The 22,971-nt window shown below is 41.0% G+C and overlaps 3 protein-coding genes across 4 annotated transcripts in view; all 3 read right to left on the minus strand.

Annotated features, from left to right (window-relative positions):
- Nucleotides 1–1,746: 1,746 nt before the first annotated feature.
- Nucleotides 1,747–2,642, minus strand: sptssa (serine palmitoyltransferase, small subunit A). The gene is made up of 2 exons (XM_077539712.1): nt 2,454–2,642; nt 1,747–2,114 (listed from the first exon to the last, which is right to left on the minus strand). Exons 1-2 carry the CDS (start codon nt 2,554–2,556, stop codon nt 2,011–2,013), a joined length of 207 nt encoding a protein of 68 aa, XP_077395838.1. The 5' UTR covers nt 2,557–2,642; the 3' UTR covers nt 1,747–2,010.
- Nucleotides 2,643–3,153: 511 nt separating this feature from the next.
- Nucleotides 3,154–9,481, minus strand: eapp (e2f-associated phosphoprotein). The gene is made up of 6 exons (XM_077539711.1): nt 9,275–9,481; nt 8,221–8,411; nt 6,915–7,013; nt 4,737–4,836; nt 4,534–4,659; nt 3,154–3,703 (listed from the first exon to the last, which is right to left on the minus strand). The coding sequence occupies exons 1-6, from the start codon at nt 9,343–9,345 to the stop codon at nt 3,421–3,423; spliced, it is 870 nt and encodes a 289-aa protein (XP_077395837.1). The 5' UTR covers nt 9,346–9,481; the 3' UTR covers nt 3,154–3,420.
- Nucleotides 9,482–12,519: 3,038 nt separating this feature from the next.
- Nucleotides 12,520–22,971, minus strand: part of npas3 (neuronal PAS domain protein 3) — a 129,786-nt gene continuing 119,334 nt past the window's right edge. For both annotated transcript variants that reach the window (XM_077539117.1, XM_077539118.1), the window contains exons 10-12: nt 21,257–21,404; nt 20,096–20,211; nt 12,520–20,010 (exon numbers count right to left, since the gene is read on the minus strand). In XM_077539117.1, the coding sequence (XP_077395243.1) occupies nt 18,707–20,010; nt 20,096–20,211; nt 21,257–21,404 (1,568 nt within the window). In that variant the 3' untranslated portion in view covers nt 12,520–18,706. The remainder of the gene's footprint in view (nt 20,011–20,095; nt 20,212–21,256; nt 21,405–22,971) is intronic.

The raw sequence follows: 22,971 nt of genomic DNA on the forward strand, positions 1-22,971 counted from the left end.
GGCAGACGGCGAATTCTTCTCCCGTGTCGTCAAAGCAAGCGGGTACAAATGCTCTTTGGCCACAAAATGAAACGAGTCGAGCACAGGTGGGCTTTGGAAACGCGTTTTTCACAACATTCGTCAGAGGGTCGCCAGCTCCAAAACATTTTTTTTAATTATAGCCACAGATTAAATTTAGTCTTGCTTGCTCGTACAAACGGCAACGGTGCAACAAGTTCCCAAAATTGTGAAAGTCATTTTCAAATGCCAACAACAGGGGCTTACGATCATTTCGGAAAACAGAGAAGTCGTCGTTCAAATAAACCGCTCCGTGACCGCTGTCGTAACGAAGAGCAAAATGATGACAAGAACCCGGAAGCGGATGTCGGTACTACTGGATAGCCGCTAGGCCAAGACTTTTGAAGCCGCGAGGCGGCCATATTGCTCATCCCAAGAAACGTTTCTCGGCATACCATCCTATACGTTTACAATATCCAAATTGGAGAACATTTGAGACAGTACTTAGTAGAAACACCACGATTTATGATGTTTTAAATTTGTTAAACATAAACCACAGGCTTTCAGACATTTTACAACTCGCCTTAAACACATTTAGAAATTATATATTTAATGATGTTTACAGGAGGAATCTTGTATATTTTTATTAGGTCCACTTGTTAAAAAATATTGACCACCCCGTTAAATACCCTCGCCCCATCGGCCCTTTACTTCTACGAGTCTACGAGCTCTAAATGTCTAACCTTGCTCTCGCAAAATGAATTCTGGCGGTATGTGAGTTGACAAACCCCGGAGAATACATCTTTTACCGAGCCCGTTGATTTCCCCCGGTCCGAACCACAGACATTGTTTTGGGGGCGGGATATGCAACTGTGACGAAACCAGGAAGCCGACGCCAGAGATAACAAACAAACAAACAAAAAAAAGAAAGAAAAAAAAAAAGATGGACAAATGGACGCTGCAATTAATTCTGTTCTCGCAGAATGACTCACCGTTTCCTTGTTGAATGTTGAACAGCGAGGGGCGCTTCGTGCTCCCCCCGTCGACATGAACGGATATAACGTTTTAAAATTTTCATCAATGGCAGAGATTGGTTAAAACAAACGTGTAGAATGTCGCATTGTCCAACCAGATCGAATTATTGTACATCATGTATTGCCTTTTCCCGATGAAATTACTGCGGAACGGTACCAGATGGATATTGCGATGCATATCCATCTGGCTATTGCCAGGTTACTATATGTCTAATCTGGACGTAGTACTGTATATAGTTGTAGTCTGCTCGCGAGATGGGAGGCGTAAGATGGCCGCGCTGTGACTTCAACGCACGGGCGTGTATCCAGTAATATACAGATCAGTAGTCGGTACCACAATCGTTTGCAAAATGCAATTAAATTAGAAAATTGTATTAAATAAGGTCTCCATAATGTTACATCATAATATAATCATGCCACGGTCAGGTTCAAAAGCGCGTACTATTTACTACATTGAAACAACAATGTTATTTTTAATTCATACTAATTTTGCATTCATACTATATGTACGTCAAAATCTATTTAATATTTAACCTTTAAGTTGTTACTTATTATTTATCAAGCAGCTTTACTTTTATATGAGTAGAAGCTGTTAACGCGGAAGTGTACCTCAAAATAAACAAAAATAAGCAAGTAATTGTCAAACACTAAAGTCATCTTGTCAATTACCACCAGAGGGAGACAAAGGAGCTTTTTCTAAATTAATATAACAAAACATATTTGACATTTTTATTTCCCCTCTCCCCAAAAAATAGATGACATGACACTTGTGCTATAAATACAAAAAATATGGATGTAAACAAATCCACAAACAGTTGACTTTAGACGGAGACATTTGTTTGTTTGTTTGTTTGTTTTTAAAGGAATGATTGATTGGGTCCATTTTGAAGATGCGCAAAGTGTCCAAGAATATGTACAAGGCGCACAGCTGCAAATTCGCGGATCAGGCAGACGATCGGCCCACGGAGCGTCGCCGTCGTCACTGGACCATCTGGAAGTAGCGCAGGATGGCCATGATGTGCTGCGGCATGAACACGTAGCCCGTGTACACCGCCATGCCCGCCACGCTGACCAGCAGCGAGTCTGATGCGACCACGGTTAACGACAACATAATCATCATCATCTTTATAAAAAAAAAAAAAAAAAAAAAAAAAAAGACTTTACATTTTACCGTTGACCTGACAAAACAAACATTACACATTTATAAGCTCGCCAACAACGATATAAAACAAACATTACACATTTATAAGCTCGCCAACATCGATATGTATCAATTTCCGAACACTGGGCGCAACAACGTACATGAGCTCATACCGTCGTAAGTGACACATTATAACAAAATGTTATGAAAACGCAAGGCAAAGCGGAAGAAGAGCCGCTAAGCAGTTAGCACGCAGCCCGGCCGGGATGTGAAAAGGATACTGAAGATGGTCCTCTCCCACGGCTCCAGCATGTAGAGGGCCGTTACCAGAAGATACTGGCGGTAGAACCACGACAAGTTCTTCCAGCAGTCGCCGAGAGCCATATTACAATTTTGTGCTAGCGACTAGCCTAGCTTAGCTTCCACTTTGCCCGCACCTCATAAAATTCCGGTTTGCGTGTGACGTCAACACGCTTACGGACGTCAGCCAATAAAAATGTAGACGACGACACAGTTATCCGCTGCGTGTGATACGTCAGCCCATCCGACATTTTGAATGTGGCTAATTTTACCCGCAAAGTGGAACGTATGTATTTTTGTGCCATATACCGGTGCATTGGCAGTTGCAATTTTATGCTTATTCTATTTATTTAACCATGTATTTATTCACTCGCCTATTTCTTATTAATTTACTGATGTGAAATTTATTTACTTTAAGAAAAAAAAACTTGTATATTTACTTAAAATGTTTGCCTTGTTCTTATTCTTTACTGCACGACCAATTTCTGTTTCATGTACAGCACTTTGTATACAGCAATGCTTGTTTTAAAGTGGTTTATGAATAAAGTTGAGTTGAGAGTCTATTTGTGGAAAAGGCAGAATAAAAAACAAAACATTGATCACTGCGTAAGCAGCAAATGTTTGGACATACCATTTTGTGACAATTGTGTACTGATCTGTGACTCAGTGTACAGTACGTCGGAGCTTTCCAGGAAATATTTATAAAGTTTTAAAAAAAAAAAACAGTTTGCTTGATCTGTACAGAAATAAGAACATTCACAGAAAGTGAGGAGTTTCTTTTGGATTAAAGTTTCAAAATTCCACTTTACAGCAACATTTGACCTCACAATCCTCCATATATTTACAGTAATGACAGAAACTTAAGAAAACACAAGATTTTAACGGTAGTTGTCAAGCCGTTGTGGAACCTTCCCGAAGCGCCAGTCCCTCCCCGGGATGCTCTCCAATTCAGCTGTGGCTGGACAAGATGTTGAAGAAGTGGTAGACGTCGTCCTTGTCCAACACGGCGACCTCCGTGGAGCACTCGGAGCACTGCACCGGGTGGTAAACCTCGTCCGCGTCCATCCCAGCGGGCGTCGTTGTCATGGTCGCCGCTGCCTCGTCTTTCCCGCCACGCTTCCTGTTCCGCGGCGTCCTGACCGGTGGCTTCTTGTAGCGCAGAACTTGCTCCTTGTTCACGCTGCAGTTCATGACGAACATGGCGCGGTACTGCGTGCGGTACTTCTCGTGTCTGTGTGGAGAACCGGCGGTGAACATCAACACATTTTTAGTTAAGTAAAACGAACAAAAAAACAAACCTTAAAAAAATAATATTTATTATTATTAATGAAATTAAAAAAAGAAAAGAAAATGCTTTAAAAAAAAAAGAAAACTAAAACTACATTTTATGTTTGAAAAACTAACTAAAACTAACTATAATGATAGCAAACGTCCTTAATTTTAGTCTTTGGTAATTAATTTAATGCATGAGCCTTTGGGGATCATTTGAAATGTGATTTGAAGTAGATTTATTTTTATATTACCCGTAATAAGGATGTTTGAAAATGTGTCACACAAAAGTGACGTCATCTAACAGCCAATAGAAAAGCACATTCAGATGACGTTGCTCCCATGCTGTCTTTTTAAATATTGCACACAATACACACATTTTTACAAAACTAATACTAATACTGAAACTAACTAAAACTAAGTATGAAAAATTTTAAAACTTCAAAAAAATGTAATAACTAAAACTAATACTGAGACTAACTAAAACTAAACAAAAACTAAGAATTTAGTAAAGAACTAAAACTAGTAAAAACTAACAGAACCACCCTGAAAACTAATTAAAACTAACTACATTTAAAATATGTAAAACAATTTAAAAACTTTAAAAATATATATAAAAAAAATACAAATAAAACTAATACTGAAACTAACTAAAACAAAATTAAAACTAAGCATTTATTAAATAACTGAAACTAATAAAAACTAACAGAACCACCCTGAAAATGAATTAAAACTAACTCAATTGAAAACTCATTTGTGCACATTGGTACGGGCTCGCGCGCGTGTGCTCACCGTTGACAGTCAAGACAAAGCGTGGTCATGCACGCCGGACAGTTGAGGACGGCATCGCTGCTGGGAAGACTTTTGGGCTGCGGGCGCCGCGAGTGGGCCGGCGCAACTGGACGCTTCCTGTGGTAGCTGGAAGTGGGCGGGGACAGGACAAGGACATGGTGAGCACAAAAAAAGCATCCGAGCAGGAGTCGAGACGCTCTCACCCGCGCCGCCTGGCGTCCACCCAGGCCTGGTCCCGCTCGTCTTCGTCGGGATCGTACAGCAGCTCGTCATTAGTCAGCACGCGACGCCCGGCCGAACCACCTGCAAAACGCGCTCTCATTTTAGGCTTTTCCAGTGCTTACAAAACTTTTTCAATCAACTTTATTTTGGACGAAATGTCAAAAACAAGGTTGTGAGTACGTGTTGATGCTCCATGTGTGTTCAAGTTGCATCTTTTTCAAGAGTCACAACGACTGAAACAGATATGCTCATTTTGTTAGCACATCTATGGTGTTTCACATGACATGGTAGCATCAAGCTAGTTGACTTTAATTCAACAAACAAGCAGGTTGAGAACATCTATGCTAATTTTGTCAGCGTTTAGCTAGCCGAGAGCCCATACACGCCAGTGCAAGCCCTTGGAAGTCACAGGGCGGCCATATTGTTACTCTCACCTCACAAGCAGACTACTGTAGAAACTATACGCTATACGTACAGATGAGACATATACAGCTCGGAGGTAGGTTAGTATGAGGCCGGAGGCGGGGTGGGGGATTTAGGGCGGGGTGGTCACTATTTTTCAACAAGTTGAGAAAAAAAAATTAACAGCTTTTTCTTTTATCGCTCAGTTCCTTAGAGCCCACTATTAGATTTGGAAGACGCATATTTTGTTGAATTACAGTTAGAATTCTTTAATTTTAAAAATATGCAAGTTTCCTCCTGGAAACATCATTAAGCATATCATTTATACATGTATTTAAGGCAAGTTGTAAAATGTCAGAAGTCCTCTTGTTTACTGTATAACAAATTTAAAACATGATAAATGATGCTGTTTCTACTAAGTACTGTCTCAAATATGCTTCAGTTTTGATACTGTAAATGTATAGGATGGTATGTTGAGAAACATTCTTGGGAGGAGTAATATGGCAGCTTCGCGACCTCAAAAGTCTTGACCTATCGACTATCCAGTCATATATGCAGATCAGTGGTGTAGCTTTCCACGCCTAGCATTCAGCTCGCGGGATTCTTTTTGACAAATTGTTTGGTCAAACATTTTGCTCTTTACAGATCCGTTTTTGAATAATTTATGAGTCACTTTTTATAGTAAAGTTCAACTGGCCGTACCAAAATTTGCTTAAAGAGATGCTTTACGTATTTGGCTATTTTCAGCAGTAAAAAGTTCATATCTTGTCTATAATTTGATCACGTCATTATGTTTCTTGTCCAATTAATAACTTCAAAAAAGATTTTGCCACTTGCTGTTGACTGAAAATGACAACACGTGTGCTCAGGTACAACTCATCACGACCCAGATGCAAATGTCACTTGACCAAACCCAGGAAACAGGTGAGCCGTGATTGCTTGTTACCCGAGCACAACTGTGATGCCATTTTCAGTCAACGGCAAGTGGCAAAACGTGTTGTTCAAAGGTATTATCTCATTTGATTCCCAAAAACACATAAATATGTCCTATTTTAAATGTTTTAACTATCCCAAAGATATATTTAGACATATAGATATGCGTTGTTGTTGTTTTTTTTATGATAGTGCTTTGATGCAGCCTATCAACTGCAAAGAACGGTTGAAAATTTGTTTTGTTTTTTCACAAATGCCCAGCAGGTGGCAGCAGAGTATAAGAGATCAACCAGAGCCATGTTGAAAAAAAAGCTCATTTACTCGGAATTCAAAATAGTTTTGTGAATAATGATGCAACTTAGCTACATTCAAATGTTATCATAATATTGTGTGGGCCTTGCAAAATCAGTCCAAATCCAGTAAAAGAAGAAGGGGATTGCTTCTGTGAAAATGGCTGCCAGTCAATGAGTTAATTGTAAAAAAAAAATAAAGAATAAAAAAAATAAATAATAATAATTCATCAAATTATAAAAAGGTAGGAACTTTTTACTGCAGCAAATAGCTAAATAAGTATTCATTGGCAAACTTATTTGAATAAAAAAAAAAAAAAGTACTCCAATACATGGAAATAAAACCAAAGAGATTGTAATGAAATAAACTGATTTTATTCAAAACGTGTTGGTTTTTTTTTTGTTTATTTAAGTAGCAACTTCAATTTCAATGACAAAAACTAAAACTAAACTGCCAAACCTTTTTTTCTCAGACCCAAGCGAGCAAGCGACACGACGGTTGAAGTGACCACCGAGCAGTCGACGCAAACTTACCGGGCTGGTCATTTTCATCCGAGTCCGAGTCAAAGTAGATCTTGTCGTACATCGGAGCGCTCGCCCACGTTGAGCCGTCACCTCCGCTTCTGGAACCTTCTGCTCATTTGAACAAATGGTATCAGATCAGGATTGTGTGAGAGGCATGCAGACGGAGGACTTGAACAATTTGTCTACATATCAATCCATAAAGTAGCCGATCTGAGAAAAAAAAATCTCCAGACTGAACGATTGCAATCTCCAAGCAAACCAGGAAACGCTTATGGCTTATAAATCGCTGAGTGGTTTGTGTCACATTCCTTGACCCCATGAAAGAAACGCTGATTGAATATACAGTGTTCCCTCGTTTATGGCGGGTGTTACGTTCCAAAATCTACCCATGATAATGGAAATCCGTGTTATCCACGTTAATTATATAGATTTTTTTCGTTTATTTTATGTTTTTTTTCATTTTGGTGTGATTTTTACTTTATTATCAATGCTTTTTCATTCATAATATATGTTCTTTATTTCATTTACATTCATTTTTGTCATTAAAAGTATGTTTTTTATTATTTATTACAGTATACAGCAAAGTATATATTTTTTTCATTTATTATGTGTTTTTTGTTTTGGTATAACTTTGTTTATTATGAGTGTTTTTTCCATTCATAATTATTATTATTATTATTATTATTATTATTATTATTATAATTTACAGCCATTTTTTTCCATTAAAAGTATGTTGTTTTTTATTACAGTATGCAGCACAGTATATATATTTTTCATTTATTATATGTTTTTTTTTGTTATGGGATGATCTTTAGTTTATTATGAATGCTTTTTTATTCATCATTTATGTTTTGTTTTTTTTGTTTTTTTAATTTACAGTCATTCTTTTTCATTAAAAGTATGTGTTTTTAATGTACTTGTTAAACAGTACAGTATATATTTTCTATCTCTGGAATGCAATGTCATGCAGCGACAGGAAATACACCGTCGGAATGGTCTCGTTGAGACGAATGTGCAGATGCCCGTACTTCCCCGGTCGGACGTAGGGTTTGGGGGATACGGCTGCACAATGACAAAAAAATAAAATAAAAATAAAATGAACAAACCAAAAAGCATGTAAAAATAAATAAATAACTTGCGAAATAGCGAGGCAGCGAAAGATGAACCCGCAATAAACAAGGGAAGACTGTAAACCCAGTAGTGCTCTGAGAGCTCAAAATAAACACGGTGAAGGGACATTTCACTGTGACGCTGCACACAAATGGAATAATTTGATGTTAGAAATCGGAATGGGCTCATCTTGGCGGGGCTGCACCTGCACGAGCGGACGCGGGCACCCAGGTGTCCTCCATGGTCCTGAGGGTGGAGCTGAGCTCGGCCTCCATCTCCTTCTCAAAGTCATCGCCGTCGCTGGACGACTCGCTCTCGCCCGTCAGGTACTCTCGGATCAGCTTCTTCTTCTGCTCCGGGGTGCCGCTCAGCAGCACGTCTAGCTCGTCCTCCGAACTACCACAAAAAAAAAAAAAAAAAAAAAAAGCAACAAAATCAAAATACTTCATTCTTGGCTTTCGTTAGCAATCCATTCCAAAAAGTCCAAATTGGGCATAAACCAAAAGCATCATTTGGCGGAGGAAATTCACTTCAATCCAATTAATCTGTTACGAACATTTAAAAGAATTAACAAAAAAATGGAATTTAATGGAAAAGAACTTGAAAACAATGTAAAAAAATAAACACAAACGACGAATGAAACAATTGATCACAATTAATGCCTATTAGCACCCCCTATTGATAAAAACGTTATATAGCAGCAAAAGAGCGAATGGAGCCATTCAGTCGCTATATGATGCAGGTTAATATGGCTGTAACGTGTCGTAAAAATTTACTATGCAACATTTTTAACATGAACATCATGCAAATCAACTTGCGCGATTGTGATTGGTTATGTAAGATCTGGTCATGAACGACACCATCCAAACGATGCGCGTTTTATTGGTTTAGAATATGTCATGTCCACAGGGACCATAGGTCTGAAGGATTTAAAGTGCTCAAGTTTGTATTTCTTACAGCAAAAAAAAAAAAAAAAAGCTTTATAAATAACGTGACGTCATCTTAAGTTGACTGCAACTGGCAAAATGTGTTTTTAAAGGAAGTTATCACGTTAATTATAGATGAAATCAGACGTCTCATTTCTTTAAAAAAAAAAAAAGTGAGGCCACATTTGGCCATCTGCACCCGACTTAAGCAACTAGAAGCAAATGGCGGCAGAAGTGGGGGAAAAAGTTTCACCGTGAGTTTGTTTACATGTTAGCCGGTGGTTGTTAGCCGCTAAAGCTAACAAAAAAAGACGAGTTGGCGAGTCGACCAACCTGCTCGCTGCCCTTTCCTCGTCGCTCGGCTCCTCGATCTCATACGGGTCTACTTCGTTGCATTTGTTCATCTTGCTGGTCGTTACAAGAAGATTTTTACGGAGAGGAACATGGGTGCTAAGCAGCTAGCGAGAGAACTGCCTCTTCTTCCTTCTTTTTCTTCTTCTACTACTAAATGCAACTACTTCGGCTTCTTCTTCGGTGGTTTCCTGGAGAACGGCGTGTTGACCAAGAAACGATCAGTCATTGGCCGATTTGCTTCCATAAAAAAATAAGGACCCAGACTTTGTTCTGAAGTAATGAGACGTGTGTAAAAAAAAAAAATAGTAAACATGCTAGCGTTTTAATAAGCTTTTCGGTTACTACATGTTGTAATTATAATGATGAAATGTTTGATTGTCAAACCAAACCAAAATGTGCGTGCGTGTGGTCGTATTTTTTTTTTCAGGTTGTTTTGAAGTAAACGGTGTTCGTGTTATCTAATGTTTTGAGGGCCAGAATTAGAGCTGCGCCACAACACAAAAATATGACAGCAGCATCCAAGACTGACACATTCATTTTCTTCTTTCATCTTCCATTTTTTGCATTTTTTTTCATACTTGGTTTTTCATCCGTTTTTTTTTTAATAGAAAAAGAGAGAGAGACTTTTCTGCCTTTCAGTCACATTTCTGATATTTTTGGCAATTTTGTCAGCATTTATGTTACATTTCTGGGTATCTTCTTTTGTTGTTTTTGGACATGTTATTGTTTTTTTGTTTTTTTTTGTATTTTAATTTTTTTTTATTTCCTACCCTTTCTTAAAGTAACTCCAAAATGTCCCAAAACACAAGAAGAAATCTAGAAAAATTACCATAAAATGTCCACAAAAAGGCAAAAATATGTGTCGTAACTTCATTTAAGAAAAGGCTGGAAAGAAAATGTTCAAAATCCAACCATAAACATGTCCCAAAAAAAAGAAGAAATCCTGAAAATTAGTCTTTTCAGAAAATTACAATAATTAGCAAAAAATAAAAAATAAATTGCCAGCTATCGTAATTTTCTGAATTTTGTTAGTTTTTGGACATTTTGAACGTTTTCTCATCTGCCCTTTATTTATTTATTTATTTTTTAATTCTGACATTTTTTTGGACATTTCATGGTCATTTTCTGCTTTTGCTCTTCCTTTTTGGACATTTTATGATCATTTTTTACATTTTCATGTAATTCTTGAAACTTTTTTATCTTCCTTTTCATCTCACAGCCAGCGATATTATAGAAAACACATACTAAAAACATTCTCTTAAAAAAGAAAGTTGTATTCTGGAACGTTCTTACGAGCAAAATGAAACTGAAGCTGTATCGTTTAAAATAACGTTGAGTTGCAGTGACATTGCCTGTCCACAGGCGTCGCTGCCCCACTGAAAACGCCGCCGCCTTTCGTCGCTCGGGCCTAGCGGTGCGTGCGCAGCACAATCCCAGAGAAAATTTGCACAGGGTCCGCCCACTTGGTGCCCCGGACGAGTTGAGGGAGGCGGGGGTGGAGGTTGGCTCTGATCCATCATTCATGAGCGCTCATTTTGCACACGCTTGAAATATTTAAAGCGCTTGCAGACACCGCTGACCTCTTGCGCTGCTGTCTCGTCGCCTTATTATTTATTATTATTATCATCGCCGCAGGACGGGGAGCAAAGAAAAAAAAAAAAAAAAAGAGATGAGCAAGATGATAAAAGAAGAACCCGGCGGCGGGCTCCATAAGTTGAGGATTAAATAAGAGAAATGACAAGACTATTGTTTGCTTACGGCAAATCAGCAGCAAGATGTCCTGATGACATCATCAGCAATCGGCGAACATTCAATCAGCATCATAAAAAAAGGAAGATTGCGAAGTCGAGTAAATTAGCTGTTTTTGTATATTTTGTTTGCGTTTCAGAACGTCAAGTAACCATCCATCCATCCATCCATCCATTTTCTTGACCGCTTATTCCTCACAAGGGTCGCAGGGGGTGCTGGCACCTATCTCAGCTGGCTCTGGGCAGTAGGCCAGGGACACCCTGGACTGGTTGCGTCAAGTAACCAAAACGTCTTTGAAACTTTCAACTTCAAAATACATCTGAAATGTTTGATCTCCCATGCATGGGATCTCAAGTGTTGACTTTTCCAACGCTTGTAAATTTTTCAAGCAAGTAACTAATAACTAACAAGTAACTAACTTTTATAAAGTGACGTTCCCAACAATGCTGCTGAAAAAAAAAAAAAAAAAAAAAAAAATCAAGCAATTTTTTTTTTTTTTTTTTTAAATATAGTGAAAATAGTTACTTTGGTAATGAGTTATTTTCGTTATGAAGTAATTCAATTACTAAGGAGTTTTTCAAGCAAGTAACTAGTAACTTATTACTTTTCTAAAGTAATAATCCCAAAATTATCCCAACACTGCTGCTGAAAAAAAAATCATAATTATCAAGCAATTGAAAATAGTTACTTTGGTAACAAGTTATTTTCGTTATGAAGTAATTCAATCAAGTTATTTTTCAAACAAGTAACTAGTAACTAATTACTTTTATAAAGTAACGTTCCCAACACTGCTGCTGAAAAAAAAAAATCAGAATTATCAAGCAATTGAAAATAGTTACTTTGGTAACAAGTTATTTTCGTTATGAAGTAATTCAATTACTAAGTTATTTTTCAAGCAAGTAACTAGTAACTAATTACTTTTATAAAGTAACAATCCCAACATTGCTGCTCAAAAAAATTAAATATCAAGCATTTTTTTTTAAAGTAGTGAAAATAGTTACTTTGGTAACAAGTTATTTTCGTTATGAAGTAATTCAATTACTAAGTTATTTTCAAACAAGTAACTAGAAACTAATTACTTTTATAAAGTAACGTTCCCAACACTGCTGCTTGAAAAAAAAACAATTAAATGGGATATCAGGAATTTGTCATCTGTAAATCTTGTTCACATTCTAGTAGATTGTTTGGCTTCCTGAACATTGCATGCATGCATCAACCTTCTTGTGTTCACATTCTAGAACCAACTCAACTTTTCATTCCTCTAATGAACATCAGGCATTTAAGAACCTCTCAACCTTGCCTCCAGATCTCACCAGTTTAAGATGTAGACTACCTGAAGCATTTCGAATCTCGCCTTTGATCGTGGAACCCGCCGTCCTTCTAGAACACGGCGAGCGTTGGCGGGTGCGGTGTTGAGCGGGTCCCGCAATGACGACGCGGCACAAGCAAGTTGAAGAGAATTTTTTATTTTTTTTTATTGTGAAAATGTCTCCTGCGAGATGTCGTAGTGACGCCAACTTAGTAAACGTAGAAAAGAAGAACCGTTATAAAAATGAGGTTTGCACACGCTCAGTTTGCAGCATTTTCGATGGTCAAACGACAAAAAACACAACACCAACAATCAAAAAACAAAAAACGAGGCAGGCACTCAGTTAGCATCCGTTAGCATCGTGTTCATGTTCCTCCTCTTCTGCGAGGCAAAAAATAGAAATGTACTGTGGTTTGTTTACTTCTTTTTTTTAAACTCTTTTCATCACTTTTTTTTTTGTAACTCTTGAATAACACTGTCAACATTGATAGTAAGAGCCCCGTCGTCTTCTTCTCGTGGTCTCTTAGAAAAAAGAAAAAAAACAATTTGTAGAAGAAGAATTTCCAAAACACAGACATAGTTTTTTTGTTCACACTAAAATGATCAGGACAGCAGCCGCCATTTTTAAGTCTTCACACACAAACATGGAACCGAAAAGAACGCCAAGAAAGAGGCGCTTTGCTGTTTTTCGCCACGAGTGCACGCGTGCGTCGCACGCATTTGTCGGCCGCCAAGCCAAGGCTACAAAACAAAAAGAGGGCGCGTGCGATGACTCCATGCGCCAAAAAACTGGTCAGTGATTGGTCGCTACAGACTGAGATGGGCTAGCTTCAAAGACAAGGGAGCGGTCGCGGGACTCGTCCACAAGTGCTAGAAAAATAGATTTTCTCTTAAAATTGCGAAATTCTTTTTTGGTTGTTTTTAAAAAATATTTCTTTACAAAGATTCAAAATGTCTTTTTCTTTTTCTGTTTTGTGAGGCGGAAAGCCGACAAAATGCAGGCAACGCACGCACCGAGCCGCAAAGCATTCTGGGAAACCACACCCACCAATGTCAGTCCCTTTGGCGTTCGCAAAACCCGACACGTCACATGTCAACGTTTGCTACTTTTCATCGGGAACCGCAACGAAAGTTCCCATTCGAGAATGTCACAATTGTTGACCTACAAGAAGGTCAAGCATCGCGTTCTCGAGCATACTTTTCATTCACAAGTCCGTGACATGTCTTGTCCACGTTCTAGAACGTCAAGTGATGACTCCTGTAACATGTTTAAACTTCTAGAACATCTCAACCTCTCTGACACCTCTTCAAATAGGCTTCCATTTGAAGAGCTTTTCAAGAGATGACATGGAAAACTGGCAGGCAGGCAGGGCAGTGACTTTCTAGGACCAGGTTTCCCTACACTTATTCTAGAACATTAGGGTCTGTCTTGGAGGTTCGCAAGTGTTTATGTTCCACACAAGTCATGCTTGTGTTCTCAAATGTCAAGTTTCCAATTTGAGGAACATTTTTACTTCTGGAACTTCGACTACTTAAACATATCAAATGTTTGCATTCTAGAACATCAAGTGTTTTATGTCCGACAGATCAAAAGCGTTTTTCTCAAGACATCTCTTGCTCACATTCAACAATAACTCAACTTTTTACCGTTTACGACTAATCTGATCAAATGTTAGAATAAATCAATCTTTGATGTTCTAGAACAGTGGTGTCCAAACTCGGTCCTCGAGGGCCAGAGTCCTGCAGGTTTTGGATGTCGATCCTGTTGATTTGGAACAGGTGCATTGGAGCAGGGAAAGATCCAAAAACCTGCAGGACCGAGTTTGGACAACATTGTTCTAGAACATCAAGCGCATTTGAAGAATTTGTTTTTCATCATTGGACAACATCTCAAGTTAATAACGTTGTGTGTCTGCATTCCAGAATATTAGTTTGGATTTTCTAGAAGCTCAGACGTCATCGTGTTGACATTCTAGAACAGGGTTCACTAATTCCGGTCCTCGAGGGCTGGAGTACTGCAGGTTTTTGATGTTTCCACCTACCAACACACCCGATACTAAAGATCAGGATCGTTATCAGGCATGCCGATTAGCTGATTATATGAATCACGTGTGCTCGTGGGCAGAAAGACCTCAGAACTGCTGGACTCCGGACTTCGAGGACTGGAATTGGTGAACCCAGTTCTAGAATTTGACATTCTAGAACAGGGTTCACAGGGTTTACAATTTGAGTGGAATGACATTGTAAGTTCTGGAACATCACCAGAGTCCTTCACATCAAATATTTGTTTTCCTACATGGAGTTCTCATTAGAAAACCTCACCAGTGTTAAACTTCTCACCCACATTCTAGAACATCTGCTTTTTATGTCCACGAGGATCATGTGTTTTTGCTCAAGACATCACATTCTGGAACATGTCAAGTGTTGGGATTGTTCCGTCCACTTCTGGTGTGTGTTTGTTTGGTTCTTGACTGCAGTCTATCCATCAAGAACCATCACGAAAGGTGGACGTGCGCAATCAAGACACCCGTTTGCGTGAAAAACAGTGCTCAGCATGATGTGCGAAGGCGCGCAACGTCCCGTCGTTGTGTGTGAAAGGCACAGGCTGATGAATGCTGGTTGAAGCGTTAGCACGCCTGACTCGCCAATGAGACGTTCAGGCAGCGTAAAAGGGGCTTGTGGCTCATTTCGTGGGGTCTGTACAAAAAACATTGGTTTTCAGCCCCTTTCACACCGCCTGACAAAACCGGTGCAGACGCAGAATGCGGGGGTTTGAAGTCAACCCGTGAAATTCAGGGCTTCGGAGGTAGTACGAGGTGTAACGCCACCTGCGCGAAAGGGGATAGCCGTGACGTCATTAAGACTGGCTCTACCTTAACACCTCTGACATTATCCAGCCGGCAACGTGAAGGGGGCTTGTGGCTCATTTCGTGTGTGCACATGACAGTACAAAACATTGATTGAGCCCCTTTCACGCTTCGGCTAAGTTGCTGTTCTACAAGATGACACGTCATGCGAATGGATGTTAAAAAAAAAAAAAGCCTCTGATGTTCAACTCGAGTGAGATGACATCACTTGTGGGACATTTCTTCGTTGGGGTGTGAGCATCCGAATACTGGCAGGTCGGTATTCACAGATTTGCAAATTTGTTTTTGGGAACCAAACAGCCCCGCATTATGAGCATATCTCACTTACTTGCTTTTGTTTGGTGGTTTGATGGTTAGCCTCGATGCTAACTTCAATTCTAGCTGATTAGCCTCGAGGTGGTTAGCCTCAATGCTATCTTCAATTCTAGCTGATTAGCCTCAATGCTAGATGGTTAGCCTGAATGCTAACTTCAATTCTAGCTGATTCGCCTCAATACTAGGTGGTTAGCCTCAATGCTAACTTCAATTCTTTCTAACTGATTACCCTCAATGCTCGATGGTTAGCCTCAATGCTAAGTTCAATTCTAGCTGATTGGCCTCAATGCTAGGTGGTTAGCCTCAACGCTAACTTCAATTCGAGCTGATTAGTCTCAATGGCAGCCAACTAGCCAACGCTAGCTGCCTAGCTACAGTCATAATGAATGTTTTCTTTTTATTTATGTCTTGGCGGCGAGGGTCCCTTACTCTTAGATTTACTTTTGAACTCTTTTGTGCACAACCCCTTTTTTTTTTGTGTGTGAAATTGACCCGTTTGACTCATGATTACTAAAGAAAAGGCTAGAAAAACATTTTCTTTCCTGGAGAAGAATGAGAAGAGAGTTTACACTTTTTTTTTGTACATTTGATGCTCAAAATGCTCCAAAATAGAACTCCTCATCAAAAATGGTCAAGGGGATAATCATCACCTGATCATCTGAATATGTGAAATCGCAATGGTTGCATCCCAGAATGCTTTGCGTCGCTTACACGGAGCGTCCAGGCAGTTTTGGCAACAAGACGACGGCACAAAAGCAAAGCAGAGAAGAAGAAAAGATGAAAAAAATAAAGTAGAAGAAGAAGAAGAAGAAGAAGAAGAAGAAGAAGAAGAAGAAGAAAATACAAATCTTTTCTTTTTTTTGTAATTTCCTGCAGCACAGCAACCTCCAAAACCTCCCTGGGTTGTTTTGGGGTTCATACGAGAGAGCACAGAGAAGACACGACGACAACGACGACGACGACGACGACAGCGGCCGCGGCAACCGCACACACACGGCACAGAGCAACACGCACAGCAACAGGAAGTGGCCGTGAGCGACACCAAAAAACACGGCGGCGGCTGGGGGAAACAAAAAACAACCACTTTTTATGCGTAGAGCACATTTTTGCGGGATCTTTTTTTTCTTCTTAGCAAAAAATACAAATGACGTTCACAGTGCACACGCTTGTTAAGTTTTTTTTCTTTTCTTTTCTTTTTTTTTTTTTTTTTTTTTTTTTTTTTTTGGCAACGAGGCGTCCAGTGAATGTGCGGTCGGTTTTCCAGAGTCCGGCGATGCGACGGAAGTCAGTGGATTGTCTTCTCCCGAAGTCGGCGGAGAAGATTCCGGAAGAAGAAAAACGGTCCAAATCAAACAGCAACCGGTCCAAGTCCAAGACATTCATTTTTCAAGTTAGCCGTGGTAGCTCATTAGCATCCGTGTTAGCCGATTAGAATTGACGCCAGCCAAAGTGTCATTGCTGACCATTTACCATCAATGCTATTTCACTTCAATGCTCACTGATTGACACTCACCGACTAGCATTAATTCTAGTAGCTGATTAGCCTCTATGCTAGCCAGTTAACATGACCATTAGCCAATTGTTGCAGCAATGCTAGCTGATTCAGTGATATGATCATCAGTGATAGCTGATTAACATTAAAGCTCGCTGTTTAGCATCAATTCTAGTGGCTGATTAGCCTCAATGCTAGCCAACGAACATGAATATTAGCCAACTGTTTCTGCAATGCTAGCTGATTATCAGTGATGTGACAATCAGTGATAATCAGGGCTCATCTCATTAACATCAAAGCTCACTGTTTAGAATCAATTCCAGTAGCTGATTAGCCTCAATGCTAGTCAATTACCGTAAATATTAGCCAATTGTTTCAGCAATGGTAGCTGATTCTCAGTGACATGACAATCAGTGATAATCAGGGCTCATCAACATCAAAGCTAGCTGTTTAGCAGCGATTCGAGTAGCCAATTTGCATTTAGTTAGCCTCAATGCAACTAATTAGCTTCAATGCTGGCCAATTAGCATAAATGTTAGCAAATTACAGCCGTGATCCTAAACGCTTAGCATTAATGCTAACTGATTAACATCAAGATCCACTGATTAGCATCAACTCGAGTAGCTGATTAGCATCAAAGTTGGTCAATGTCTCCACATAGCCAATTAGCTTCAATGCTAGTCAATAAACAAATGTTATCCAATTATAGCAGCAATGCCAAATGATTAGCATCATTGCTAACTAGTCAACATCAGTGGTAGCTGATTAGCACCAAGGTCAACTGATAGGCATATATATTTTTGGAGCTGATTAGCATTAAAACTCCTGAGCCTCAGAAACTGGGTTAGCTTCAACACTTTTTGAATTAGCATCCATGTTGGTACACCATTGGCAGCATCAATCCTAGCTTATCTGCCTCCACGTTAACATGTAGACATCAATGCTAGCCAATTAGAATCACTGCTATCTGATGAGCATCAATGCTAACTGATTAGCATCAATGCCTAAATTCAATGCTAGTGTCACCGTCGTAGCACCACGAGTGTTGTCGTCTTCGAAACTTCAAGATGGACGACGGGGGCGGGATGATGCAACAGGAAGTTGTTCCACATTCTCAAGTCGCTTTTGTGTGTGTGTGTGTGTGTGGGTGTGTGTGTGTGTGTGTGTGTGTGTCAGTTTTGTGTTGTTTTGATCCTCGCCAGAAGCAACAACAGGAAGTGATGATAAACAGGAAGTGATGACGGCAACAATCTTGGCGGCGGAGCAAAATGGCGGCAAAATAGAAGCGAGGAGTTCAAAAAAAGTGCTACACAAGGTCTGACAAGCCTTCAGTTCATCCTTCTCTCCATCCATATTAGTCCTAACTTCCCTTCCCTTGCTATCCTTTCTTTCTTTTCCCCATCCTTTGGTCCTTCCTTGTCCATCCTTCCATCTGACTTGTGACCTCATTCCTCTCATCTTCCCTGCATAATTCTTCTTCTTGTCTTCCTTCTTTCCTACACTCCTCCTTTGATTCCTTCCATCTGTGACTCCTCCCCTTCCTTCCCTCATCCGAGTCCGTCCTCCCTCCATCCCTCGTTCCCTCGCTCGTCCTCCATAGCGACACAGTAGAGTCGGAAAGCACAGTAACCCGGTCTCTGGTCTGGGCCGGTCCGGTCCGGGCCCCGCCCCCCTTCCCGCTAGTCGTCCTTCCTCTCGGCCTGGATCCCGTTCGTGTAAACGGGGAAGAAAATCCCGTCGGTCGCTGTGAACACGTTGGCGGCTGCGGTGGGCATCTGCGTGGCGAGGGCACCCGTCCCTCCGGCGGAGCCTGCAAAGGGTCCCGTGGCGGCGGCAGCGGCGGCGGACATGTTGAGACGGTGCACATGGTGGTACAGCATTTCCATGGGGGTCTTGGGGTCCAGACCGAAAGCGGGGCCATCCAGCATGCCGCCGCCCGGCGCCATTGCTAGAGTGACGTCGGCCGGCGCGTAGCGGATGGTCCCGGTGGTATAAACGCGGGGCGGCGTGCTAGCATCGGGCGCCAGGGTGCCGGCGACGCGGTGGACCAGGGGCAGGACCACGTTGGCCGACTGCAAGCGCTCCAGGTCGCCCAACAGTGAGGACGACGCAACGGCGGTGGGCGTACCCTGCCGCTTGTCGCGCGGCGACGCCGACAGCGGCGGCGACAGCGGGTCCGCCGAGGAAGTGCCGGAGGGCGGCGGCGCCAAGCCCGATGGGGTGGAGCTCCCGTTGTAAGGCGGCTTCCTGGCTCCGGCGCCGCCTTCCGTGGCGGGCGGCGTGAGGACGGCGTCGGGGATGGAGACCTGAAGGGAGCCGCCGCCCTGCTTGAGGGGTCCCGGCGTGGCGGGCTTGGCCGTCATGCTGTACGGCGACTCGTTGCGGCAAATCTCCCGGTTGGGCGGGAAGTTCCAGATGCTGCTGTCGTTGTCGAAGTTGACGGGCTCCGACATTTCTGTCTTGATCTTCAGGACTGACGCCGCCGACGCAACCTCGGGGGCGGCGTCCGGCAGCGGGACCGGGCTGGGCGTGGTCGAAGACAGACGCAACTTTCTGCTTGGCGTCCGGTCCCACTTCTGCACTTTCCGCCGCTTCCGCCGCCGGAGCTTGGCAACGCCGCCGTCGCTGGCCTCCTCGGCGCCGCCGTCGTCGTCTTCGTCATCGTCCTCCGAGGAAGACGACTGCGAGGGTTGAAGGTGCTCGTCCGCCTCGCCGTAGTGCTCCACTTTGATCTGGAGGCCGCCCATCCCGACCCCGCCGTCGTCGGGCTCGTCCGGCTCGCCGTCGGAAGCGTCCAGGCTGTCGTCGCTTTCCGGACTGTCGGCGTTGCTGGACGTTTCAGGCTCCTCCTCCGGCCGCTTCGCTTCCTGCTGCTCGGACGTGCAATGTGATTGGCTGCAGCGCTGCTGCTGCCGCCGAGACTCCGCCTCCGCGTCCTCGCTGCGCTCCGATTGGCCGAGCTTGGCCGAAGCCTTCTCATTGTCTGGTGAGACGACGACAAAACGAGAATTTGGGATTGAACGCAACTTGCGATGACCAACTCCCGTTTGGGGACGAATTGGACTCACCGGAGTTTTCTTTGGACTCGCAGTCTGAGTCGGAAGATTCCGAGGAATCCGAATTCTTTTCCGGAAGGCTCGGCATCTGGCCAAAGTCGATGGGCGTGTCCTTGTATTCGTGATTACTGCGGATGAACGCACAAAAAAAAGGTCACACAGATATTCAGAAAATACGCACAAACATGGAATTAAATGACAAAACAAAAAATATGTATTTTGCACCCCATGAGAAACAAAACTTATTCATGAAAAACTAAAAACAAAAGAAATGATTAAATATAGGGATGCACAATAATGCTATTTTCAACCGATACCATAAACCAATAAATTAGAAACTGCCGATGTTTATTACCGATAAGTAAGCCGATAATTGTCTGCAAAATTAACTTGTACTCTTTGGAGTCCGACTTATAAGTCTAACATTCCATCTTTCTTTTACAGAAACGTGCAATTTGTGTCGTTTGCGGCTGTGGATACAGACACCACACTAATCCATTATTTATGCAACTAAAAACTTTAAAATTTAGTTTAACCGTCTCAAAGTAATGTTTAAAGCCCATCATGAAATTTTACCAGTTAATATACAAATTAAATTAAAAAAAAAAAAAAAGGGAAACTGAGTATAAATTAAGAGGAACAGATATTTTCTCACACAGCCACAAACACAACAGATGGATCAATGCGGCATTTCGATTATTAACTGGTGGATTCCGATTATTATCGACCGATTTGTCATACAGGCCACAGATATTATCGTGCATCTCCTTATTAAATAATAAAACATTAAATATCAATAATTCATTCAGTATCAGCCATTTTCAGACTCTCCTTTACCTTACCGCGTCAACATTTTTTAAATTGCTTTCTTCCACATATCATATAAAATATTATTTCTACAAGGGATCTTTCCATTATTATTATTATTATGATTATTATTATTATTATTATTATTACATTGAACTAACAAATATAATTTATAAAATGTATGATCAAAGATGTATATAAAAAACAAAATGGGAATAAAATTACAACCTTAATACGGTAGGAACTCATTAAAACAAAACAATAATCATTTTTTAAAAAGTGAAGAAAATTGATGGATGGATATCAAAGCATCCAGCTAGAAATCAATGAAAGGAAAATCCAAATTGAAAGTTGTCGCCGTGAAACCTGAGCACGTAGTTGACCCAGATGATGTTCTTGTCGCTGGCGTTTTTGGTGTTGACGGCGATGGTGGCGCTGGACTGGATCCAAACGAAGCCGGCACTCCTCTGGATCCAGCGGTAGTACTTGGTCACGCACTGACCTTTGTTCAGCACTGCACAGCACACACACACGCACACACTTGAATGTCATCCTGCTTGCAGTGAGCGTATTTGTCCACAAGGTGGGGCTGTGCCTCTTCCCTTCCGTCAAAGGTGGTGACACCACCCCCCCACCCCCGCCCCTAATCTGCACTCTAAAGCCCCCCTGCCGCACTAAAAGTGTCCAAATGAAGCAGTCAATGTTTATCGCCGCTCATCAGGAGTCGTTCACCGACGCACAAGTCGCCAAACTCCGCCTCCTGCCTCCTAATCCACTTTGGCGGGGAGGCCGCAAACACACGAGGTGGAATGAACGTTTATGCAAAGGCGACGGCGCGCATTCAAACAAGCAACTCAGACGAGCTCCGTTGGAAGGAAGAAAGGCGGGAAAATGAAGCGACGTCACGTCACCTTTGGTCGTGACCTTAAGGGCAGGTGAGGAAGATGAGGTGAGAGAGGATGAGGAGTGTGAGCGGACTCATTTAGCATGAATGCTAACTGAGCTCACTTTGATTGTGCTGTTGAAGACGAAAACTTCAGTGACCTTCACTCAAGGCCGCCAGGGCAGTTGCCATGGTGATACATTTTCATGAACCACAAATAGTCATATTTATAATATATGTCATAATATCATAACATTAACCTCTGATTGTAAATCAGAATGAGCCATATTATCATTCATACTTTTTTTTTTTTGCATACATATTCAAGTAATTTTGAAAAAAAGTTGACGATTTAACACGATTATCACAACTTTAACTCGGGCTTGCATCTGGGCTGAGGAACGTGTTGTAAACGTGTGGTCTGTTTGTTAGCAACTAGCAAGATAAAATAGCTTCAAGACTTTTGAATTATCGATATATTGCCCAGGTAATAAAACCACGATAATCTATGATAAAACTAATCATGAAATAATAATAATAATAATAATATAAATAAATAATAAATAACAAATAAAATAAATAACAAGAAAAAAATAAAATAATAATAAAAAATAATTCATAATATAATAATAAAAATAATATAAATATAAATACACAATATAATATATAAAATATAGAATATAGAATATTATATATATATATATATATATATATATATATATATATATATATATATATATATATAAAATTATAATAAATATATTATATAATAATAATGATAAAACTAAGCTGATGAGTCTTCTTCACCTGAAGACTTACGTCCATTTCCTCGTCACTCTTATGAGGCGTTCCCCCTAGTGGCCCGCCAAGTCATTGCACAATAAGTCATGAACGATGGAGCCGTTATAGTGGCTATAAATTAACCACAAATATTGCTATACTTGCGTAGCCGTATCGATAATCTATCGTGAGACAAAGTATCACCATTTATCGCGATATCGATTATATCGTCACACTACTACTGTGTCGATTGTGTGCACGTGCATGCGTGCGGGCGTGTCAAATCAAGTCAGCCAATCAGAGCGCAGCAAGACGAGCAAATAAAAGACAAACTTCAACATTTGATATTGAAGTAGCGTCCGTCATGTTGTGTCGTGTTGACACCTGTGTAGCTTCACATCGTGTGTGCGCACACACA

This window comes from Festucalex cinctus, chromosome 12 (assembly GCF_051991245.1).
Source record: "Festucalex cinctus isolate MCC-2025b chromosome 12, RoL_Fcin_1.0, whole genome shotgun sequence".
Lineage (NCBI taxonomy): Eukaryota > Metazoa > Chordata > Actinopteri > Syngnathiformes > Syngnathidae > Festucalex > Festucalex cinctus.

Bases quoted from the DNA above. Each gene is read 5' to 3' on its own strand.
- sptssa (XM_077539712.1), bottom strand. From the start codon at position 2,556: ATGGCTCTCGGCGACTGCTGGAAGAACTTGTCGTGGTTCTACCGCCAG. The intron at 2,115-2,453 runs GTATCCTTTTCA...TGGTCGCATCAG, and splicing joins GTGGGAGAGGACCATCTTCA to ACTCGCTGCTGGTCAGCGTG.
- eapp (XM_077539711.1), bottom strand. From the start codon at position 9,345: ATGAACAAATGCAACGAAGTAGACCCGTATGAGATCGAGGAGCCGAGC. The intron at 8,412-9,274 runs GTTGGTCGACTC...TTTTTGTGGTAG, and splicing joins GAGGAAAGGGCAGCGAGCAG to TTCGGAGGACGAGCTAGACG. The intron at 7,014-8,220 runs GTGCAGCCCCGC...TCAAATGAGCAG, and splicing joins GCCCGCGTCCGCTCGTGCAG to AAGGTTCCAGAAGCGGAGGT.